Below are 25,415 nucleotides of genomic sequence, written 5' to 3'. Positions count from 1 at the left end.
TATCCCAGCCGGGATGTCTTTACCCTGTGCCAGGTCCCTGGACACAGTCTTCCTACTCAGCTACTATAACATAACTCTTCTCAGAACCACGCAGGACACAGAACTAACTTTTAGACACAGTGCTGTGCCTTATGTACACTCTGGACTCTGACACACCTCTGACATCACTAACCATGGAGTCAGAGCCTATGACCACTCCCATCCATACACAGGGCACCCCACCAGGGTGTGAGGGCAAACCTCCATAATTACTGCTGGCATGCCCACAACTTACTAGGCCTTACTGTCAGCAGGAGAGATGACTGTAGCCATTTTACATGACCGCTACATATAAGTAGCACACTTTCCTCCACCCCCTGGGAGATAAGGCGTCTACGGTGTGTGTATGCGTTACCTGTGGCTCGCAGGAGACCTGAACCTTTGCCGCGGGGAGCCTGGGGTGTACCTGATTCAAGAGGTGACAGCGCCTCCACCTACGCAGGATCCTAACTATGTGGGATAACCCTGTGCAGGACCATATATGTACAACACACTGATGTAATAAAACAATAGCACTTTACTGTGAACATATAAGCAATGATAAACAATGATACTAATACTACTACAACACTAGGCCTCACAGGGCCGCAACCCCTCACTGCGTCTTCCCAACACCGTGTCCATACCCCTGTGGGGTTACCCGAATGTACTGAGGTGCTCGGGGCACCGTACCTCCCAGCATTTCCAGAATCACCCACCCATCCAAGTGTGTGAGACAGCGCTGCCCACAAAGGTGAAGGTGAGTTGGTGCACTTAGTTGGGTATCTGCCGGGTGTGTCCACACCCGGGCATGCAGATGCTGTGCTTGTGATGGGATCCACGGATCCGTGACAGTAACCCGCGATGCCTCCGCCTCTACGGTGGGTGGGTCCCACAGGGATTGTACCCCCGTGTATAGTCTCTGCAGTAGATGGGTGTCTGGTCCCAGAACACCTGAGGCCAGAATGCAGCTGCGTCCTGGCTGTGCTCTCACTATTATACTACAGGGGCAGTGTCCCTATCTATGGTCCTGTCCCTGCAGCAACCACAAGCTGAGGGGAGTCGGGGCCTGGCTGAGGCCTAATGGGGGTATCTGGCCTAGTGCAGCTGCCACAGACACCTGCACACATACACCCTGCCCTGATGGTACCTGCCGCTGACACTCGCGTGCCCCCACACACTCCCAGAGGTAAGGGGACATGAGGAGCCCACAGGGGGACCCAGGCTAGATAGATAAGCTACTTAACAGCAGTAACTGTGTCCAGACAGTATTTTTCTCCTCTAACAACTTAATGTTTGTGACGGATCAGCTATAGAGATCGAATAATATCCTCCGTTCAGTATAGCTTAACCGGCGGACATCCAATCATTGTTAGTGTGTATGAGACCAAGAAACTGTCCTGCGCTTCCGTGTAATTAGGCAACAACCATCCCCTGGGTGTCTCAGACAATCGAGCTGTATGTGAGGGAGCTCAGCGTGGCCACAGAGTTGACCGGTGCAGGGGGATATTGTCTTACCTCTCCTGCATCTCCGGTCTGGGACCCGCTCTCCTCGCCAGCTCCTGCGTGCCGCCGTCCGTAATATCCAGGTAGAAGAGAGAAATCGGCGCAACTGCGCATGTCTGAGAAAATGAAGCTCCCGGATGTTTCTTCAGAAAAACTTTATTGTACACACACAAGGGCTACACCGCAATCTCCCCCTCTACGCGTTTCACGTCTCGGAGACGAAGCCCTATCTGTAAGGGTGAAACACGTAGAGGGGGAGATTGCGGTGTAGCCCTTGTGTGTGTACAATAAAGTTTTTCTGAAGAAACATCCGGGAGCTTCATTTTCTCAGACATGCGCAGTTGCGCCGATTTCTCTCTTCTACTTAGTGTGTATGAGACCCACTGTGTGTTATTTACTGATACACAGAACAAGAGTTAGCAGCAGTAAAAGGCGTCCACACTCGATCATAACAGTCACAGATCCAGTAGCTACTGCAACATAGTTACAGACAGGCACACTAAGTGTGTATTTAAGCCTTGAGGCTCGGCTAGATTTGCCGTATCAAGTTATAGCCTCATTGAGTCTCATTTCACGTCTCGGAGACGAAGCCCTATCTGTAAGGGTGAAACGCGTAGAGGGGGAGATTGCGGTGTAGCCCTTGTGTGTGTACAATAAAGTTTTTCTGAAGAAACATCCGGGAGCTTCATTTTCTCAGACATGCGCAGTTGCGCCGATTTCTCTCTTCTACTTAGTGTGTATGAGACCCACTGTGTGTTATTTACTGGTACACAGAACAAGAGTTAGCAGCAGTAAAAGGCGTCCACACTCGATCATAACAGTCACAGATCCAGTAGCTACTGCAACATAGTTACAGACAGGCACACTAAGTGTGTATTTAAGCCTTGAGGCTCGGCTAGATTTGCCGTATCAAGTTATAGCCTCATTGAGTCAGTATCATAACAAATGTTGCAAGCGGTTGCTTAAAAGTTACAAATCTGCCGCCCTCTGTGTATTTCTCCCAGTGACGTCATCACGCAGTAACACCTGATGTACGTTTCGCGTCAACATGCTTTTTCAGAGGTTTCACCACTGTTAGAGGAGAAAAATACTGTCTCACACAGTTACTGCTGTGAAATAGATTATCTATAAAAGAAACAAAACAGCATGTCTACATGCACCGATGGTGTGATCTAACATTCAGATTACATCAGATTTCTGCTGCATGGTCTACTGTTGACATACCCGATATCCTCTATATGGAATCAGTGTTTTGACTCTAGTACTCACCTCTACCTCTGTCACTTGTATGTTCTTACATCCTGGACCATCTTGTCTATTAATAACAGAGTTATTACCTGGTTACCAGTGACCCCATAGCCAACACTTATTTGGCTATGTACATGCTTCCGGTTTTTTTAACGCAGTTTTTATATTTTTTGCACCCTTCTGTTTATCTCTCTTAGAGAGACTTGGTGCTTCAGATCTGATTTCATATCATCCTAAAGTTATAGTAAAAGAGACAAGTGGGAGTTGCTAGACCTAAATAAGTATATACTACTGGGTCAATTTGATCTACAAATAAGGAGGACCCCATCTCCAGTGGACCCCACATCATATCTCATGTGATAGGGATAGCAATTAATTTACTGCTACATCGTTTTAATTTTGTACGTTTATAGTATGTGTGTTACATATGTGGATTGGCCATAGATTTACTCATACCAATCCTATCTAATCCTTTTGTATTATCACATACACCTGTAATAAAGGGTTTTAAACCAAATATTCATAATACATTGAATTGACCGAGTGCATTCAAAGGGGCTTTCTTTCTTCTTTTTTGTTTATCTCTGCCAATTATCCTTATTGCACCTCAGTTTCCATTTATATTATATTTATTGAAGCTGATGCTTTCCCTTCCCTCTTTCCCCCTTGTTTATTCTAAAATATATGCCAAACAGCTTTCCCCCAAATGTTAAATAAAGGAAGAATTTATGTACAGTGTAGATACATTCGAAAACCACTTGGACCACTGGTTAATAGCAAACTGTACAGCTTCTAAAATGATGACTCCCAAATATGACAGCCATGTTAATTATGTGAGAATGCAGGAATGCTCACTAGTCAGTGGGTATGAAGCTATCCACTGTGCTTGTTCATTATTTTCTGTCTTATGTCAAGGGGTTTTGTGTTGTCCCAGACACAGACAGACTCCCGACATAAGCATTGCTCTGGGCATATTGTGTTATATATTTTATTTATACATACAGTATACAGTTCTTTGACATTTTTTTGCTTTCTTTGCTGTATGAACATTGGTTGTTTTTAGTATAGATACAGTGTGTACACTGCTGTAATCATTTGAAAGTATCAGAGTATCAACCAGTGGGTGCAAGAAACAAATGGCAGCTCTGGAGAAATCCACTATTGGCAAGTTGAGAGATTGTTGAACTACAAAAAAAAAAAAACTTAGAAACAACCTAATATTTAATTGCAAAGGTGGAATATGTGATGGAAGACTATTGTGCAAACAGGGACATCTTCGCTTTGCCACACGTTGTTCGTGGTCATCCTTTAACCCTTCGAGGTTATCTTGACTGCTTGAATTAATTTTGTTTATTTTTCAGGTTTGGCCAAGTTCTCGGAATGAGACCATTTTCTTCCACACATGTGGTGGCACTCTTATCCACAAGAACTGGGTTCTCACTGCAGCCCATTGCTTTATTAAGTAAGTACCATTACATTTTTGATTACATTTGTTCATGCTAAATAATACTGTTTTTTTTTGTAGTCCTTAGCATGCCTTTAAATTGGTTTGTGTGTCAGAAGAAGGACAAAGAGCCTAAAAGTCGTTTCACACCTATAGTAGGACAGAATGTATTCATTGGAAGGTTTGGGAACAAGCTAAAGCATTGATCATGGTATATTGTTTATTTAGTGAAATATACAGTACATCCATTTTGCAATGTGATCATTGTTCTTACACTTGGCTGTGTGTCACGGGGAGCAACTGAGGGCTAGAGTTCAGAGGCTGAGACAGGCTAGCGATGGTCAGTAAAGAGGCAGAGGTCAGTGAAGATAGGACAATTTCAAGCCTAAATATTAATTATGCGATATTATCTATGTAGCAGGGCCACCCCTGACTACTATTCTACCCAATGGGCTGGCAGTAAACCCCGGTACTATCAGGTTGCCAGTAGTTGCTATGGGGTTTTCCCACTTCCTATGGTACTGCACTTGAGTGACAGCAGTGGGTGGTGCATCCTGTCGTAGCTGGGACAACGGGGTGCCCGCCTCTGGCTGTACTTAAGGGCAGGACCGCCCTAAAGTTGTAGTTGTTCCTTCCCCTCTGAGGAAGGCAGGTCACACAACTGGGAGCCTGAGATTGGGGCCTTCCCATGTGCTCTTCCTTCCGGGGGAGAGTGAGTGTGGACCATACCTCTGCCTCCACTAGGGAGGTGGGGAAGAGCTAGGATGGCTGCGGGTGCCATTGGCCTGTAGTGGCCGTCCAGGGACTATCCTCTGGTGAATCCTGAGAGACTGTATTGGGCAGATAATGCTTTGTTCCTGTTACTACATAGTATAGTAATAAACCCATTCCTGTTTGCAATATACCTCCTGCCTGGTGAGTGACCTTACTGGGGGGGTAGGGGAAGGTAATAAGTTCTACCATGGAAGATCACCTTTAGTTCCTGGAGTCCACGGCAGATGGAGGCGCTGCACTGCTAAGGAGATATGTGGGGTATGAACCCCAGAAGCCTGTTCCTGTGTCCCCACTACCATCGGTGTATGACTCAGCCCTCCTGTTGCCAGCAGGTATATGCACCACACACCCTGTAATGGCCCCTATCTGCGATTAGGTGGGGGAAAACCACTACATTTGGAGGTGCTGCTGAAATATGTTTACCAAACAGGACAGGCTTTCAGCGAAACAAAGCTGGAAGTAACTAAGTACGCTTCCAGGCTTGAAACACATATAAGTTTCCTTCTGGTGCTCCTCCTATGTCCCCTTATGGAACACAGGGTAGCTGTTGCTCACTCCACAGGGGAGGAAAGAGACACACCTACTTTTGGGAGAGAGACAGTAAATACACCCTGGGGTTGGGCTTGTAACCCTGCCCCATAACAGGGCAGATCTGGTACTAACAAGTGTCACATCTGCATATGTCACCCAGCCAGTATCTCCCTCAGGATGACACTCTCTAGTTGTTGCTAGGCCCGCCCTTGGATACAGTAAGTGTATCCAAGGCTGCACTAGCACACTAGGCCTTCTGAAGGAATTAACCTATTCACTGCCTGAACCTAATAGGACTTACACTGGTAGGGCCCAGGGAAATAAATAGCGGCTCGAGGCTAGGCTACATATGGTTATCAATACATATAATTGAGTAGACACTTGTTATATTTCACAAAATATTTGATCAGTTGTATTCCATTTAGTTAAATATAGGTAACATACGCTGTAAACCTGTTACATGGCTGTATTTTTATTTTTGGATTAGAATTAGGTTCTCTGCCATCTGCACTGTCCTAAAACCCAAATCTGCATATTCTCTCTTTAGTCGCTTATCATTTCTCTTCCCAACATTTTATTTTTGAGGTTAGCATTGAAAACATACCACACTGCGGAATTCTGTACGTTGGTGCCTGTAACAGGCACTTACCCCTGTTTAAATAAAGCTGCCTCTAAATGGTCTGAGGAATCTAGCAGGGAGCTGGTTGATTGCAGCCAGTCAATTAACCTGTCTCCACCTGCCTAATCAGAGTGGTAGAAAAGCCTCCTGTAGGAAACTGCTGGGAGAGACTCCTTAGCACACCTGTGCTGACACAGGAGAAAGAGGACTCCTTAGCACCCAACTGTGCTGACATGAGGAGAGAGTCTTGAGCACACACCAAGACACCCGGACACCACTGACCTGAAGGGCCACCTACTTAAAAAAAACTATTTGACAAGTTGGGGTTGTAGGCTGGTAAGGGGCTTTTCCTCCCAGTCTTGCAGTTAGGGACTGGGGTGTGAGTTAGCCCTTACACAGGGATAGGTGTTTGTTGCTTTGTTTATTTTGTTTTTGTATGTTGTACAGTGTTTAACTTGACAGGCTAAATAAAGCCATGATTTCATTTCCCCAAAATTGTCTCCTTGTGTGTACGTCTGCACCTGCCTCTTACAATGCCTTATAAATAAATTATGATAATAATAATATTTGTGGCCTAATGTTTTTAAAGCTATGCAGATGAATTATTTCGCTGGCGAATGTGTCTAGGAAAGCACAACTTAACCTATGTGGAACCCAACGAACAGTGCTTCAAAGTTCTTGGTATCTACCGCCATAAACTGTTTGTCTATCCCGAAATCCCTACATTGGAGTATGACATTGCCTTGGTGAAGCTGGATGGGGAAGTTGTGGCGACCGACATTATTGATTTTGCTTGTCTGCCGCCCCGAGACCAGGTTCTAACCCCGAGTTACCGCTGCCACGCGACAGGTTGGGGAGATGAAAAAGGCAAGTTTATCATGCTTTCTTATTTAAGTAGTTTAACAGTAAAATAAATAGACTAGTACTTAGATGAGTAAATACATAGCAGAAAAACATCCATCTTAGCAACCCCTGCACAAATTCACATATGCAATACAAGTAACTACCATAAGGTTTATAAAAATGCTTGTTTTTAAATGCAAAGAAAAGTTGTGATAAAATGTTTACAAAAGCTCCCAAAAAAGAAGTAAATTACAAGCCTTCCCCATAGGTATATTTTTTAACTTTATATAGAGCATTAAAAAAAATATTGTTGGGCCTATTATTGTATAAATGGTTGATTTTACAGGGAAACTAATTGTTAAGAGCCTTTGCTTTCATGTTGTCTAATTTCCTAAATCCACACAGCTTCATTTTATTAAAGAACTGTCATTTTAGGTTAATGGAAGGATGTCATCTACAGCAGGGGTGCGCAATCTTTCTCCCCTGCGCCCCCCTGACGGCTCTCCCCCCCTGCTGGTGCCCCCTCACCTTGGCTCCGTCGTTCTGATGTCACGACGTCATGTGACGTCATGTTGTCATGGCAATGTTGCATCATGTGACGCTGCGTTGCCATGGCGACGCATCACAAGAAGCCATCAGAGCCAATGTAAGGGACATTACAGAGGCCTTCGCCGCTGCCCTGGCAGAGGTTAACACCACCACAGACCTGGCTGATTTATCTGACACAAAGAGAAAGTCAATGTTCCTTTCTCCCACTCCCCCTCCTGGCACTAAAGTAGCAAAATTGTAGTAAAACAAAACGGAACAAAGAGTAAATATGATGCAATTTGCACCTGTTTTAGAACAATTCTCTAGTTTGAGACCCTTTATATGATCAAATGTATGTCAAATACCTTTGAAAAAATTCAGGGGTATTGCTGTTAAAAGTCTGCAAGATGTCTAATCCATGCATGTAAGACCACTGGGGCATTTCAGGATATAGATGACATGAAGTTGGTTGTTTCAGATACTGCTTTTCTGACCATTTTCGGGATGTCATGTTATCATATTGTCCCCAATAAATCATTTACTTCCAGGGCCAGAAGACATGTTATGGTTCATTCACATGAATGAGCTGTAATGTTTCTTCTGGCCCTGGAAGATGACCCATGGAAGAGCAGCGCTTAGTAAATGTGGCCTCTATGTGACGCAGGCGTTTCCAAAATATATACATCAGCATATTTGTGCCAAATGCCTAATGCATTGAATGTTACCTGGATGTTATCTATTTATTATCTCATGTACCATATCATGTGTATTCATTTTCGTATGTGTTGCACGTAGGAAATTCTTTGGCACCTAAAGTAGCTGAGGCGTTGAATCAAGTAGCTCTACCTGTTATTCCATATGAAACCTGCAAAAGACCTGATTACTGGTGGTTCCAAATGAAGGACTCAATGATCTGTGCAGGTTACATTCTCCCCGATGGTCTGAAGTCAGTGTGCCAGGTTGGTATCATTTTTGGTAGTGTTATTTTGAAAGACCAGGTATTAGACTTATCATCAACTTTTAAATTAGCTGCTGGGTACGTATTTTGGAACTGAAAAGCAAGCTACAAAGCAGATATGATAAAGATGTCGGTGGTTGGAAATTGGGCTCTGTACAGTGCAGGGCTTTACGACTATTAACTAACCATCAGCGTGCCTACAACCTCACAATGCATAAGAGAGTTGCCATGCGTGAGTTAGGCCGCGCCTATAGCGTGATGTCACCCGTCGCAGCAAGCTAAAGTTGTATTTTGCTTTGTAGCGGCATTGCGGGCGACCAGACTCCTGATTGGTTCAGGGGCTGTCACATGAGGTGACAGCCCCTGAAAAATCAAATAAATACGAGTACCAAAAATCGCGTCGCCCCGTCGCCGTCGCACTTACTATAAGCACACACGGCGGTGACAATGCATTTGTTTTCGGGCGAAGTCGGGGGAATTTCGGCCACAAACGGCTCGATTTACTGCTCTGGCGGTTATAGAATACGCCGGTTAAACTAAAATCTCAGCTCAGAAATTCCAATTAAAATCTCATGTCAAATTGGTTCAACAATGGCAAAGTCTGAAAGCCAGGTGAATAATGTACAGGGAGATAGAGAAAAGATCACTGTACTGGGCAAACTTAGGGCTATGCACATTAAAGCAGCAACCCACAATGCTCACAATTTCTGTCTATAAACGTATCAGAACTGGAGGTGATTCACGGACCCCATGACGTCTGGGAAACGCTCTGGTAATTGCCTCATTGAACACAAAATGGCCACAGGTTAAGGGCTCACTGGCAAGCAGTAGAAAGCTGCAACATCATCAGGAGTGAATGTTACAATTTACTAAGTGTGACCCAGTGGCCATATCAGTGGAACTGGGGTGTCTCCAGAGGTTGGTGGACGACAGATCAGCTTCCAGGAAACTCACCCCCCTTCCTCCCCAGTCTAGGTTCAGGATTACAATGTACGGTCTATTCACTTGAAAGTAATGAAATACAAATCATATGACAGTAAGCGGCAGGTGAATGTAATGTTTGTTCTTCGGATATATGTATTGGGTTTAAAAAAAAAAGTACTTCTGCGCACTGTATGGCTGAAGGAGTGGCTCAGTGAGTAAAGACACTGACTGAAAACAATTACCAAGTTTGAATCAGGGGAACCTGGTTCACTTCCCAGTGTCAGCGCCTTGTGACCTTGGGCAGGTCAGTATCTCTCTGTGCCTCAGGCACCAACAACATAGATAAGCTCTATGGGGCAGGGACATGTGCATATACTGTCAGCGTTATACAAGAACAAACTATTACTACTGTACAATGCAGCAACGTAAATCTGCCAAGTTATTCTGTACTGCTTCATTCATTCCAAACATTACTTATATTTTGTTCTTTGTTTACAGGGAGATTCCGGTGGGCCTTTTGTATGCCCATCTACTGCGGACAGCACAGTTTGGGAGATTCATGGCATCACGTCCTTTGGATTTATTGGATGCATCAGGGATAAAAAACCCAGTGTCTTCACCCGCGCTTCAGCTCACATTGATTGGATAGGGCAAATCATTAAGAAGGATGTCTATGACGTCTACTGTAGGTGTTTTGATACACTCATTACACTCTGCATTTCTGTGTTACAACACTCTAAAAAAAAAAGTACATTTTAGAAACGTATATCTGTTTGCATTATCATCCCAATAATTCCTCCATGAGCGACTGAAAGCAGCAGTTATAGCAAACATTGAAAGTACACACTTTACATTGTCTGATAGTGGCTTATCACCTATTTATTCTGCGCATTCCTAAAATAGGACATCTTTCAACGTTTCTGTCTACTCATTTTATTCTGAGGATTATATTTGAATGACTGCTTGCTCATTTTAGTATAAGCCTCCTCAGAATAAAATGAGTAGACACAAACTTTGAAAGAAGTCCCATTTTTAGGAATGCACAGAACAAATAGGTAATGCTCCCAACATCCTACCTTCCTGTTTATGTTATCATTATGATGGGAGGAGGAGCAGCTCAGTGGTTAAAGACACTGACTGGCACTGAGTTTGAAGCAGGGGAACCTGATTCAGTTCCTGGTGACCTTGGGCAAGTCACTTTATCTCCCTGTGCCTCAGGCACGAAAAACATAGATTGTAAGCTCCACAGGGCAGGGACTGTGTCTCCAAAATGTCTCTGTAAAGCGCTACGTAAAACTAGCAGCGCTATACAAGAACAAACAATTATATTATTATGTATTATTTTGATGCAAGTGTTGCTATTCCTGACAGTAAGGTTAAAGCTACAGTTAGTTCAGTCTTTTTTTTTTTTTTTTTTAATTTATTTTTTTACTTCAATAGTTTTGTGTGCAATCTCTAATTACCTAAAGAACTGTAGAGCTGCCAGTCAATTCGTTCTCCATGTATTGATAGGCGAAATTTGGTGACATAATTAGAGCTGGCATATGTTTTTATTTGCTTCTGTCAGTCAGTGGAAGCTCATGAATATTCATGAGCATTCCTGCACTGACATGTGCTAGAGGGAGGGCAGGGCTGACAAAGGGGTGTGCCAGAGCTTGTGACAGGACATGAAGGGGCAGTGCCTTAGCAAATGGCTGTTAAAATAGAATACAAGAAAATTGGTCTTTCAAAGTTGTTTTTTTTAAAACAGAAAATGCTAAAAGTATTTTTTCTTACTACAGAACTGATTTATTAAAAAAAAACACATGCAGGATATTGACTGAACTGCAGCTTTAAAGTACTGTACATTAAAGACCATATTCACTAAGTGGTGCTATGCCACAAGGCACCCTATTGACTATTATGGCTCTGTAGACATAAAGGACAAGTACATGCTTTTATGTGAGGATTAGAATTTAGATTTGTCTGATTCTACTTTTAATAGAAGCATTATTTCATTGACCATTTCACTTTGCTGCATTTTCTTTCTTTTATTTGCAAGTAAACTTGTGTGCTCAGTAAGAGTTGTGTGTGAGAGGTTGAAACTTCCTATGGGAAGTGATTACCATAAAATCCTAACTTTGCAAATGAAACATTGCTTTGGGTCCCTCAAGTATGAATCATAAAATAGAAATCTTTTTCTCCAGTGCGTCCACATGCTAAAAATAGAACAAGTCTGGCAGAGTCAATTAGAAGAGGCGAGTCAGTGCCCTATGTTTAGTTCAGCTATCTTTTCTTGTCAATGTCTCAGCTTTTTAGTGCCCTCAGTGCCATTAAATGAATATGTCACTGTATAGCCACAGAGGCACACAGTTGTCTTTCAAAAATTCGTCAATTTATCACAGTGCGATCAACGTTTCGGTCCCGTGGCGAACCTTTGTCAAGATAAAGTGCAGCAAACAGTGCATGACATATGTACCCTCCATGGACGCACACCTGAACAATGGCGCCAAAAAGCCTCCAATTAAGCCGTTGTCGCAAACTTGCAGTACACAGGGCAGAAAGTGACTAAATGCAGTGAAGTAAACAATAGTGAAGTGAAAACACACATACGTAACCTTAGTTGCCATAAGACACAACACAGCAGAACTGCAAAACATATCCTTGCCACAATATATACATATCTTGGATGCAAAATGTTACAACAAGTATAAAAGTTACACATACAGTAATAATTAGCAAAATAAATTGCAAGTATGTGAAAAAGATGCTTCCATATATCAGTATATGTATTGCAAGTATGATTCAACTTGGATGCTGAACTAACACAAGTAACGCAAGACAATGCAAATAAGACAAGACAATACATAAAATCTGCACATGCACACACAGTCTGAGCATTCAGGTTTATCTGATTATCACACATAGGAGAAATATGTTCTCAGGTAGAAACATCAATCGTCACTTACTAAGGAGTAAGAAAAAATTAGTACTAAAATATGCAGCAGAAAATAGCAGTGCCTTAAGTCTCATGCTATAAAGACATCGACAGCAACACTACTAGTGTAGATCCCCAAGTAGTGTCATATAAGTCACTATGAATAGTATGTACAGTATAGCCATGTCTGTAAGCATTTACATTAACTATGTCCTTCTGTAATAGATAAACCATAGGCCCAATGTTACAAGAGAGCTAACAAGGAACAAACATAAGGTTACAGAGATCAACAGTCCTTGGACAGAACCACATACATATTATGTATAATAGACACGATGGTAATGAGTCGCCTATATAGTGCAGCCATATATCCTGGCTGAGTCTTCAAATTAGGGGAGAATAAACCAGAATGGCACATCCCAAATCCATACAACTAATTGTATTATAAACTCCCGGCGCCCATCTTTTACGTCGCCCAGCCGACCATAGACAGCACCCTGAGACAAGGTAAATCTATACCAATGACCAAAACACACCTACAATCGATATAACCACCCTAGGAAGCTGGGCAGGGAGGGTTACACTTGCATAGCAATCATTTATATACTCAAGTGCTAACTACATTAAATTTACAGATAACTTGTATTTTTGGATGTATGTAAAAAGTATGCAAGAAGAAATTATCTATACCTATGACACAACAGTATCAATCCTGTGTTTTCCTCCACAATTAGAGTACTTTTTTTCTAATTCAATGGCAATTGGGATGAGAGATATAAAACCTGCACTGAAAGACACTGCAAACACTGTTGCTGGCGGTTTTGAGACGGGCGGTCATTACTGCACCGACACACTTTATTCGAGCAAATACCCAGTATGTACCTGGCAGATACCTGGAATGCGCCGCTCCTCACCTCTGACAAGCCCCGTTGCGTTTGCCTTCCCAGCCTGGGTTCATGCCTGGCTGACGGGCGGCTGATCTGTTAAATGATAATGATTAGGATTTAATAGGCTGCAATGCTTCGCGTGTCTACCAGATGGCATAAATTCATGAATTGTAATGCAGTATATATATATATATATACTGTGCAGTATTGCAGCCAGCGAGAATAAAATGCTTCAATCCCTGCTTGGAAAATAACCCAATGCACTCGGGCAGAAAACAGTCACAAACCTCAATATACCCGGGTATACCCGAATTCGTGGGACTAGCCGAGCTCGAATAAAGTGTGTCGCCAGTGTATGTGTACACTGCCCACTGTAAACACTAATTGCAATCATTTTCTAGTTTTCTTACAGCCCTGATCTTCAACGGTTCTGCAAACAGACAGCCCTTCTAATATTGGTCACAGCCAGGCCTGCTAATCCATAGCTCTAACTCATATGGAAACTGTATGCATATTATAATAAATGTCATGCAGTTGATTGTGCTAATTAGTATCATGCCGGCCATACTAATAGCCAGTTCTGTTTGGAGCCACTGTGAATATGAGTTTGACATCCCTAAACCACCTTTTGTAGTTGTATAAAACTATGCTGTGTCTTACACCTATACGAAGATATCTGTAAATCTCTGTCGAAATTGTGCCTCAGTAAATGCTATTTCTGTTACTCTATTTACAGCATCCGGCTGTGGCAGCGCCAGAGACTTACGTGGTGAGAAGGGACACTTCACATCAATGAGTTTTCCTTACAACTATAAGAATAATGCCAGCTGTACATGGAATATCATAGCCTCAAAGAATCGAACCATTCATTTGCATTTTGACAATTTCTTGCTTGAGGATAGCAGTAGATGCGCCAATGATAAAGTCACTGTCTCTGATGAGCTGAGCAGTCTCGGTGAGTATAATCCGCTTGCTCCCCAACCCTGGTTGATGGCCCTTTAACTAAATTGGGACACTGTTTTCTATGTCAGATTATGATATATGTCAGCCCAATAATAAAACTTTCGCATTTCAGAATATTATAATGTATTTTATATGATATATTATTGGGTAATCTATGTTTTATTTTTATTACATGATTAAACGATGCAAGCAAAAGAGCAATAGAATAGCAATGGCAACAGCTTGATTTAGTCTTTAAAGACTCTTAGATCATTTAGCACTATAAAACATAGAAATAAAAAGGAAAGTCGTTAGGGAGGGGGGAGGAAGGAGTTTTTACATAGGATTTGTGCCATAAATGTTTAAGAGTAAATACACTTGTAGGAGTTTTTTTTTATCAACTGACTAGCTGAGAGACCCGGCGTTGCCCGGGAGTTAAATTTCCCGCTAGGAAAAGGGGGGGAGAGGAGGGTGGAAAGGGGGAGGGGGGAGGGACAGTGGACAGGAGGAGGGGAGGGGGAGGGACAGTGGACAGGAGGAGGGGAGGGGGAGGGACAGTGGACAGGAGGAGGGGAGGGACAGTGGACAGGAGGAGGGGAGGGGGAGGGACAGTGGACAGGAGGAGGGGAGGGACAGTGGACAGGAGGAGGGGAGGGGGAGGGACAGTGGACAGGAGGAGGGGAGGGGGAGGGACAGTGGACAGGAGGAGGGGAGGGGGAGGGACAGTGGCCAGGAGGAGGGGAGGGGGGAGGGACAGTGGCCAGGAGGGGGAGGGACAGTGGACAGGAGGAAGGGAGGGGGAGGGACAGTGGCCAGGAGGAGGGGAGGGGGGAGGGACAGTGGCCAGGAGGGGGGAGGGACAGTGGACAGGAGGAGGGGAGGGGGGAGGGACAGTGGATGGGAGGAAGGGGGACAGTGGACGGGAGGAGGGGGGACAGTGGACAGGAGGAGGGGGGGACAGTGGACAGGAGGAGGGGGGACAGTGGACGGGAGGGGGGGACAGTGGACGGGAGGGGGGGGACAGTGGATGGGATGGGGGGACAGTGGACGGGAGGGGGGGACAGTGGATAAGAGGGGGGGGACAGTGGAAGGGGGGGCACACACACTCACACACAGTGTCACACACACAGTGTAACACACACACACAGTGTAACACACACACAGTGTCCCACACACACAGTGTCACACACACACACACACAGTGTCCCCCCCCCACACACACACACACAGTGTCGTCGTCGTCCCCCACACACACACACACACAGTGTCCCCCCCCCCCCACACACACAGAGTGTCACACACACAGTGTCCCCCCCACACACACAGAGTGTTACACACACAGTGTCCCCCCCACACACACGGTGTCACACACACACATACACACAGTGACACACACACACAGTGACACACACACACACACAGTGACACACACACACACACAGTGAGACACACACACACGTCACCTCTCCTTCCGCCGCCGCCATCTTAGTTAGTCCGCGAGGGAGGAAGGGGGTCCTTCCGGGCGCCGCCATCTTAGGTGCCGCGTGGCAGGTGCAGGCTGCCTGCCCACTGCCTGTCGGAGCACCGGGGGGGAGGTGAGTGGAGCACCGGGGGGGAGCTGAGTGGAGCACCGGGGGGGAGGTGAGTTGAGCACCGGGGGGGAGCTGAGTGGAGCACCGGGGGGGAGCTGAGTGGAGCACCGGGGGGGAGCTGAGTGGAGCACCGGGGGGGAGATGAGAGGAGCACCGGGGGGGAGGTGAGCGGAGCACCGGGGGGGGCTGAGAGGAGCACCGGGGGGGAGCTGAGCAGAGCACCGGGGGGGAGCGGAGCACCGGGGGGGAGCGGAGCACCGGGGGGGAGCGGAGCGGAGCACCGGGGGGGAGGTGAGCGGAGCACCGGGGGGGAGCTGAGCGGAGCACCGGGGGGGAGGTGAGTGGAGCACCGGGGGGGAGGTGAACGGAGCACTGGGGGGGAGGTGAGTGGAGAACCGGGGGGGAGCTAAGCGGAGCACCGGGGGGGAGCTGAGCGGAGCACCGGGGGGAGACACGGGGAGAGGAGGAGGTGCGCGCGGGTCACGATGACTTGGATTTCAGGCTGATGTTCGGGGAGGAAGAGTCGTAGCCTCCGGGACCGATGGGTAAGAGATGGGGAGATGTGCTGCTAACACTGTGAGCCCCACAACACCCCCCCCCTACCGTGTGTGTCTGTGTGTGTCTGTGTGTGTCTGTGTGTGTCCTTTGGCCCGTCACTACGCCTCAGGCCAATGAGAGGTGTGCGGGGGTGGGCGGGCCAAGGGACCAATGTGATTTCCCCTAGGGACAGAGGCCATGCAGACAGGCATACAGTGCTTTCACAAATATAGTATACGATTGCACAAAGGACTACATATGTTGGAGATTGTGATATCTGGGAATAGAATGAAGAGTTCTTCATAGACTAAATGACAATGTGCAGAGCTTTGTGAACAGTATATGGCAATGTTTAGGAAGAAGAAACCAGTGAGGCTTCAGAAGCTATATACACTCTGGTCCCTATTCAGTGTGCAGTGAAGACGTCTTTCCAGGCCTCCACCGACGACTGCTTTCTTGGGTCCCAGAATGAAGTCTAGACCTGAGCTCTTGGGTGATGGTCAGTTTTGCTGCCAGCTTGGTGAGGGGGGGAGGGTCTGTCGAGCAGGGGACCCCACCTGTAGCAAACCATTTCACATGCGCCCAGCAGAGGGAGAGGCTCCATGACACTCAGCCCACTCTCCACACTTGTCGGCGGCCCTGCGTCTTTGTCTTGCTTGTCAGGATTCATTCATTTGAAATCAGCTATCTGGCTGTGCAAGATCATGTTGAACACAGTGAGATCAGACTAAGGGAGTTGCAAGAGGAAATCAATATATTGAAAGTTAATTGGGTTACAACATGTGTATTTACATATGTTTGCTAATTCACTGATTATTGCTAATATCTGATCGGGCTGGAGATCTCTGGTTTAGAGGTGTGCAAAGTTTTTACCAAAGTTCCCAAAATGTGCCTATATTTTCCGCGTATATCGGGAAACAAAATCCCCCCTGTGCCAGGTCACGTAAATCTTTCAATACTGCCATTCTGAGGGAAAGTGCCAAAATTCTGTTTAAAGTCTCTTGTAATTCTTGTGAAATTGGCAACATTCTGAGCAATATGAACTTTTGAAAACATTTTTCAAAAACTTGAAATGTAAGAAATAATATGATAAAAATGGCTCAAAGTCAATTTGCCATTTTCCCCCCATCTCTTGTCTGGTTAGCGGGTATAGAACCATTGCATTAAAACAGCTAAAGAATACATGGACAAGTCTTTGAGATTTTGCATACATTAAGTGAGTTGATTTATACGTGTGTAAGTAATACTTATGTACGGAATGCTCACCAAGAGAAGGAAGACACAGGCTTTCTGACTTTTGATAAGAATCAAGGTGCTGGTCTCTCCTAAGTTGTGAGATCTCCAGCCCCAAACACGAAGTAAAGTACTTACCTTTCACAGGTAAGAAAAGGTTGGATGACAGAACTCAAACCTCTTGGGCACCTTGCTTCTTGTGAGCCTTGCAATTCTTGCAGCCCCTTTTGAAAGCAAAGAGGTCAACTTCAAAATGTCCATGTCAATTCCTATTTGGCAACCAATGCGAGGTGTATGTTGGATGGGGACTCTGAAGAATGGGGGAGGTGGAACAAAGGAAAAGTTAAACTAGATATTGTTCAGATAAATGTTATCACTAGGGCTATATGAAATACTCGAGGACCAATTTTAAAAAAACACAGTTGAAAAGCATTTGAATGTAAATAATATATTTGGTTTTACAATATCATACATAATGGTATTACCGTATGACATAAAATATTCTGTAGTGCGTATACGTCATGTTTTCTTTGTGTTTTAGGAACCCATTGTGGGAACTCCACACCGTCGGACATTGTTAGTTTCAGCAACACTATATCTGTGAGTTTTAACTCCAACAGCAGAGTGGTAGATAAAGGATTTTCTGTGACGTGGGAAGCTGTGGATCCTTTTTCTATTCCAAGTAAGTTAACGAAGTCCTGTACGTAAGTTAAATGAAGAACATGTCCTGAAAATATTGCAACATAAAACGACTAATTTGAAGTGACTTTGGGAAATACAGTGCTGCCTGAAGAGAGACAAATTTAACATACATAGACATTTTGATAACCCCTAGTAAAAGAAAATGTGCTACCAAGATAAGTGACTACAGTGCAATGTTTAATCCTCTTAAATTGATCCCCATAAGAAAAACACTTTTTTTTTTCTATTTGACTAATCATAACTAAAGGCTTCAAAACTCCACCCAAGCAACCAGAAACTTTTTGGGGTGATGACACATTTAATTTATTTGGGTCAAAGTCAACAGAGAGAGAGATTTATCACTGGGTTTTAGAGATACTTCAACATTTTGTACATGAAAATAAGTCCACTTTATTTACGATGTCAGTTCAGTGTAGAGAAGCTCTAAGGAACCTCTGCAACACGTACAGTTTACTACTGTATATGCAAAGATTACATTAACAATAAAATATGTGCATCTCTGTGTGACGGTGTTTCCCCCACCGAGTGGGAGATTTTGCCATTACTATGGTGTATGGTGCATGTACCTGCTGGTAACAGGAGGGCTGAGTCATCCGCCGATGGTAGTGGGGACACAAGACTAGGCTTCTGGGATTCATACCCTGCATATTCTTTAGCAGTGCAGCTCCTCCATCTGCCGTAGGCTCCAGGGAACTGAAGGTGATCTCCCACGGTAGAACGATTACCTCTCCCCCCCAGTAAGGTTACACACCTGGCAGGAGGTATAACAGGAACGGTTTATTGACTGCCTTGTAACTGTGCTGTATAGTGAAGAGTTCTGCCCAATGCAGTCTCACAGCTCTCACTGAAGGATGGTCCCTGGACCTTCACTACAGGCCAAGGGCAACCGCAGCAGTCCCAGCTCTTCCCCGCTCCTCTAGCAGAGGTATGGTACACACTCACTCTCCCCGGAGGGAAGAGGACCAGAGTAGGCCCAATACTCAAGCTCTTGACTGTGTGACCTGCCCTTCTCAAGTGGGTAGAGGCACTCCCAAATTTAAGGCGGCCCTGCGCTTAAGTACTGCCAGGAGGAGGGCACCAGGTCTGGCTCATGATTGGTCATGCCCAGGCCTGATGTCACCGCCTTCTGCTCTCACACAAATGCAGCTCCTCAGAGGGGGAAAACCCCATGTCAACTACTGGCAACCTGATTGTACCAGGGCTTACTGCCAGCCCAAGTGCAGAATAGTAGCCATCTGGTGACCTGGCTGCATCTGATTCAACAGTACATATGCCATTCTATACTGTATCCTGAGGCACAATCCATCCCACAATGAGCAGTCACTTTACCTTTTGTTTCATCGTTGCCCCTTATCCGCTCAAGGGTAAGCTCCCAGTAGCAGCACCCTTATTACCTCTCTGTATCTGTACTGTATGTGCATGTTTGTCCTTATTTGTATGCCCTTCAGCTTATTTAATTGATGCCACTTTGTACTCCCCACTGTACCACATATTGGCGCTTTACAAATAATACAATAATAATAAGTCAACACAATAGAAGTGAGGTTACATTTCCACTAAGCATTTAATCAGTCATCACTCTGCCTTAATTAGCTGGAGGTTCTGAGCCTCAACCACAACTGGTTGTATCCCCTTCAGCACTGGAACCTCTAGTGCTAGTGATGACATGACCACTTTCCTGAGCGATCACATGATCATTTCCAGTGACCAGGATGGAAGGGGAGGGTCCCCATCTTCAGTTTAGTTCATGGTCAGTGCTCCATCATGAGTGCCCCATACAAAATAAGGAAAAGGCCATGACATACAGTGTACGTAATAAGGGGACCACTTTTCATGATGTACACTGTACATCAATAGGGCACTGAAACAGGTCCACTACCTGCTAAATATCCAAGATAAACAGGACTGGCTTTGCCTCTCAACCCTCTGCTCAGAGCACCCAAGCCAGGCAATGTTCTGTGGAAAGCCAGTCACCCACAGGGACACATATAATGTGTGCTTAGGAGAGGGTTGAAAAGTGGTGACCTTGCTAATATTAAGTTAGGTTGTCACATTACTAGAGGCTATTGTCCTTCTTATATGGTACAGTATGAGAGGAATTTGCACATCTTAATGTATTTTAATTCTGTTCATGATTCCTGGACATTCTGCAGAAATAGTTAGTACTCATTCTTTAAGGATATATATACCATGCACATTTTTTAAGTTATGGTGGGTGAAAAAGGAGACAAAAAACCTCCACGTTAGCATATAGCCAATAAAGAATATCACTTGGGAGCACATTCACATGTCTTAGACAGGTCTGCAACCCTGCCTTTCAACAATTATTACCTAGCATACAGTGCTTCCACTGCAGCAAGGGATTCTGGGAAATGACATGCAAATGAGCACACAGTGTGTCACCTTTTGCCTGGAAAATCCATTCACATGGAGCCCATTTACAGTAAGCAAATGCATCACTGTTCACACAGCTTTTAAGCACAGCATGGGACTAGCAAAGCAAGTCAAACCACTTACCCATCAAGGTTGAAACATGTCTGTATCATCAGTGTGAGGTTGGTTTATACTTGCTTTGCTATTCCCATGCTGTGCTTAAAAGCTGTGTGAACGGCAATGCATTTGCTTAAATGGGCTCCATGTGAATGGATTTTCCAAGCAAAACGTGACATGTGTGCTCATTTGCATGTAATTTCCCAGAATCCCTTGCTGCAGTGGGAGCACTGCATGCTAGGTGATAATGGTTGAAAGGCAGGGTTGCAGACCTGTCTAAGACATGGGAATGTGCTCACAAGTGATATTCTTTATTGGCTACAATATATATACACACAGATCTATACACACACACACACCTATACATCTACATCTATACACACACACCTACATACATCTACATCTACACACACCTACATACATCTACATCTACTCACACATACACACACACACACATACACACACATACATCTACATCTATACACACACACACACACCTACATCTACATCTATACACACACCTACATCCACACACACACACACACACACACACACACACACACATCTACATCTATACACACACACATACACACACATATAAATCTATATATATACACACACACATCTACATCTATACACACACACACATACACACACATATAAATCTATATATATACACACACATATCTACATCTATACACACACACACACACACATCTACATCTATACACACACACCTACACACAAACACACACACACACACATACTAGAAAAAAGAATGGTGTGATTAGCGCTAAAAATAAATAAAAGTGTGCAAATACAATTATTAACAACAACGTGATGAGAATTACAATAGGCAAGGCTGCCAGGAATAACTAACCCGAACACAGTTAGTGATAGACAAAAAGAATAACAATACAGACCGGCGCCTTATAGTCCAAATGGGAGATAGTAAAGTTCAATGGATGAATAGGAATGTCCAGTGGATGTTGATCTGGTCCAGTGGACAGCAGGTTCCTCAGCAGCAGAATTATTATAACATGCAGGGGAGACAAGAGAGTAAAATCATAGTGTAACACTGTATGATTGAGACAAAAAACACATAGACATAGACAAACATACACAAACAACACTGAACAGTAGGCTGACTAATATTAAAGATTATTTAATGAACATAATAAAATGCAGGTAACTGGTGACGAGCAGGTCTAGGATCCGGTGTGTAAAAACCGGAATCCTACTTACAGCAGGTCCCTAGAACAAGCGCAGGTAAGGATGGTGTAGATGTCCGACGGATGGTGCTGGTGGACGCACGCCACGTGTAGATGCCTGTGGGAGCTTCCCTCATCTACTGCCGGTGATGGCGACGCTTCCTTCCACCACACGTGACTCTCCTTCGCTGGCGTCCGGAAGTGCGTCACAGCGGGCGGGACAACACACCGGATACTTCTGCCGATATCAATTCTTTTACACTGCGGCTCCAGGGGCTGCTGAAAAGGTCTGCTCCTCTATCAGTATAGCTGCTATATAATTCTCAATGGCCCAACGCGTTTCGTGCGCATGCGCACTTCTTCATGTCTACATCTATATACACACACATCTATACACACCCACATCCATCTATACACACACACACACACACACATCTACATCTATACACACACACACACACACACACACATCTACATCTATATACATACACACATCTACACACACACACACACATCTACATCTATACACACACATCTATACGCACACACACACACATCTATACACACACACATCTACATCTATACACACACTCATCTATACACACACACATCTATACACACACACATCTACATCTATACATACACACACACACACACACACACACACACACACACACATCTATGCACACACACACATCTACACACACACATCTATGCACACACACACACACACACACATCTACATCTATACACACACACACACATCTACATCTATACACACACACACACACCTACATCTATACACACACACACACATCTAAATCTATATACACACACATCTACATCTATACACACACACACACACCTACACCTACACACACACACACACACACATCTACATCTATATACACACACATCTATACACACCCACATCCATCTATACACACACACACACATCTACATCTATACACACACACATCTATACACACCCACATCCATCTATACACACACACACACACACACATCTACATCTATACACACACACATCTACATCTATACACACACACACACATCTACATCTACACACACACACACACACACACACATCTACATCTATACACACACGCACACACACACCTACATCTATACGCACATGCACACATCTACATCTATACACACACACATCTACATCAATACACACATACACACACATCTATACACACATATCTATACACACACACACACATACATACTGTACACACACATCTATACATACACACACACACACACACATTTATTTCAACGTCCTACCATGATAGTTTACATATAATGAGGAAGTGGTGACACCTGGTGGTGATTGGAATAGAAACCAGTTTTCTTAAGTTGATGACTTCCAAGAGAGCATCATATTATTTATTTTTATTTATTTATTTATAAAATATTTTACCAGGAAGTAATACATTGAGAGTTACCTCTCGTTTTCAAGTATGTCCTGGGCACAGAGTAAAACAAATAGTACATGGTTACAAGTACAGTTACATAAATGAACAGGGTATACATTATATACAAGACATTGCATGCACAGTTAAAGAAAATATATATTATGAGCATATGAAACAGTTACAGACCAGGTTAAAATGTGAGACAGCCTTAGATTTGAAAGAACTTAAACTGGTGGTGGATGTGAGAGTCTCTGGTAGATTGTTCCAGTTTTGCGGTGCACGGAAGGAGAAGGAGGAACGTCCGGATACTTTGTTGAGCCTTGGGACCATGAATAGTCTTTTGGAGTCTGATCTCAGGTGATAAGTGCTGCAGGTGGTAGGGGTGAGGAGCTTGTTCAGGTAGCTGGGTAGCTTGCCCATGAAGAATTTAAAGGCAAGACAGGAAAGGTGAACTTTGCGCCTAGACTCTAGTGTTGACCAATCTAGTTCTTTGAGCATTTAGCAGTGATGTGTGTTGTAGTTGCATTGGAGAACAAAACGACAAATTGAATTGTAGAGGGTGTCAAGTTTGCTAAGGTGGGTTTGAGGAGCCGAGCCATATACTATGTCTCCATAGTCAATAATTGGCATTAGCATCTGCTGTGCGATGCGCTTTCTGACCAGGAGACTTAGGGAGGATTTGTTCCTGTAAAGTACCCCTAGTTTGGCATAGGTCTTGGTTGTCAGGGTATCAATGTGCATCCCGAATGTTAAGTGGGAGTCAAACCATAAGCCCAGGTATTTAAAACTAGTGACAGGTGTTAGGGTGGTGTTAGCGTTGGTTCTAATCAGGAGCTCAGTCACTGGAAGCTTTACAAATTTAGTCTTGGTCTTAAATACCATTGTTATAGTCTTGTCAGTGTTTAAAAACAGTTTGTTTTGTGAAATCCAGTTTTCGAGTCTCAAAAAGTCAGACTGAAGTATGTGTTGAAGGTCAGAGAGGCTATGACTGTGTGCATATAGGATTGTGTCATCTGCATACATGTGTATTGAGGCTTCCTTACAAGCTGTGGGAAGATCATTGATGAACACTGAGAAGAGTAGGGGCCCCAGAACAGAGCCTTGCGGGACACCACAGGTGATATCCAGGGGGTTGGAGTTAGAGCCTGAGATGGACACATGTTGGGATCTTCCTGATAGGTAGGACCGAAACCAGTTTAAAGCAAGCTTCCCTATTCCAGAGCTCTGGAGTTTGTTAAGCAGGATAGCATGATCGACTATGTCAAAAGCCTTTGCAAAATCTAGGAATACTGCACCAGTGAGTTGTCCCCGTTCTATTCCACACTGGATTTCATTGCAAACTTTTAGCAGGGTAGTGTTTGGGGCGAAATCCAGATTGGAATTGGCTAGGGAAATTTGTTTTGGTATAGAAATCACTTAATTAGGAGTGGACACATTTTTCCATGACTTTGGATAGAATTGGGAGAAGTGAGATTGGCCTGTAGTTTGAAACAGTGTTTTTGTCCCCACTTTTGAAGATTGGGACAACTCTGGCAGTTTTCCAGGTCTTAGGGATATGGCCTGCAGACAGGATAGAGTTGACTATGGACGCAATTGGTTTGGCAATGGCTGGGGCACCAAGTCGTAGGAACCTAGATTGTAGTAAGTCGGGTCCACATTGGCTGCTTAGTTTTAGTTTGAGGAGCGCTTGTAGAATCTCCTCTTCAGATACTGGGCCAAATTGTTGGGAGGGGGTGGGACTGTAGGGATACTCCCAGGATGAGATTCATGTTTGGGGTTTGTGCTGCGTTTCGCTAATAAGTTAGTGGCACACCCCACAAAGTAATCATTGAATACATTTGCGATGTCAGTGGGGTTTGTCAGAGTATTATCCCCCTTAATGATATTACTTGGTTGTTGATGGTTAGGAGGCTGGAATATATGGTTGATAACCTTCCAGAAGTTAGCTGGGTTTGATGTATTCTGGTGGAGATTGTTAGTAATATTGTGCTTTTGTATGCCTTGTTTGCCTTGTGCACATGTTCCGCATGCATCTGTAGTGATTGAGATCCTTGGTAGTGCCAGTTACT

At 44.3% G+C, this 25,415-nt stretch overlaps 1 protein-coding gene across 1 annotated transcript in view; it reads left to right on the top strand.

Annotated features, from left to right (window-relative positions):
• LOC142463287 (ovochymase-2-like) overlaps nucleotides 1–25,415 on the top strand; it is a 134,696-nt gene that overhangs the window by 60,471 nt on the left and 48,810 nt on the right. Inside the window, exons 13-18 of the mRNA XM_075565831.1 lie at nucleotides 4,134–4,234; nucleotides 6,730–7,007; nucleotides 8,307–8,470; nucleotides 9,892–10,078; nucleotides 13,934–14,152; nucleotides 18,043–18,183. Of these exons, the coding sequence (XP_075421946.1) occupies nucleotides 4,134–4,234; nucleotides 6,730–7,007; nucleotides 8,307–8,470; nucleotides 9,892–10,078; nucleotides 13,934–14,152; nucleotides 18,043–18,183 (1,090 nt within the window). The remainder of the gene's footprint in view (nucleotides 1–4,133; nucleotides 4,235–6,729; nucleotides 7,008–8,306; nucleotides 8,471–9,891; nucleotides 10,079–13,933; nucleotides 14,153–18,042; nucleotides 18,184–25,415) is intronic.

This window comes from Ascaphus truei, chromosome 1, assembly GCF_040206685.1.
Source record: "Ascaphus truei isolate aAscTru1 chromosome 1, aAscTru1.hap1, whole genome shotgun sequence".
In the NCBI taxonomy this organism is placed as follows: domain Eukaryota; kingdom Metazoa; phylum Chordata; class Amphibia; order Anura; family Ascaphidae; genus Ascaphus; species Ascaphus truei.
This window is presented reverse-complemented; position numbering and strand designations above follow the sequence as displayed.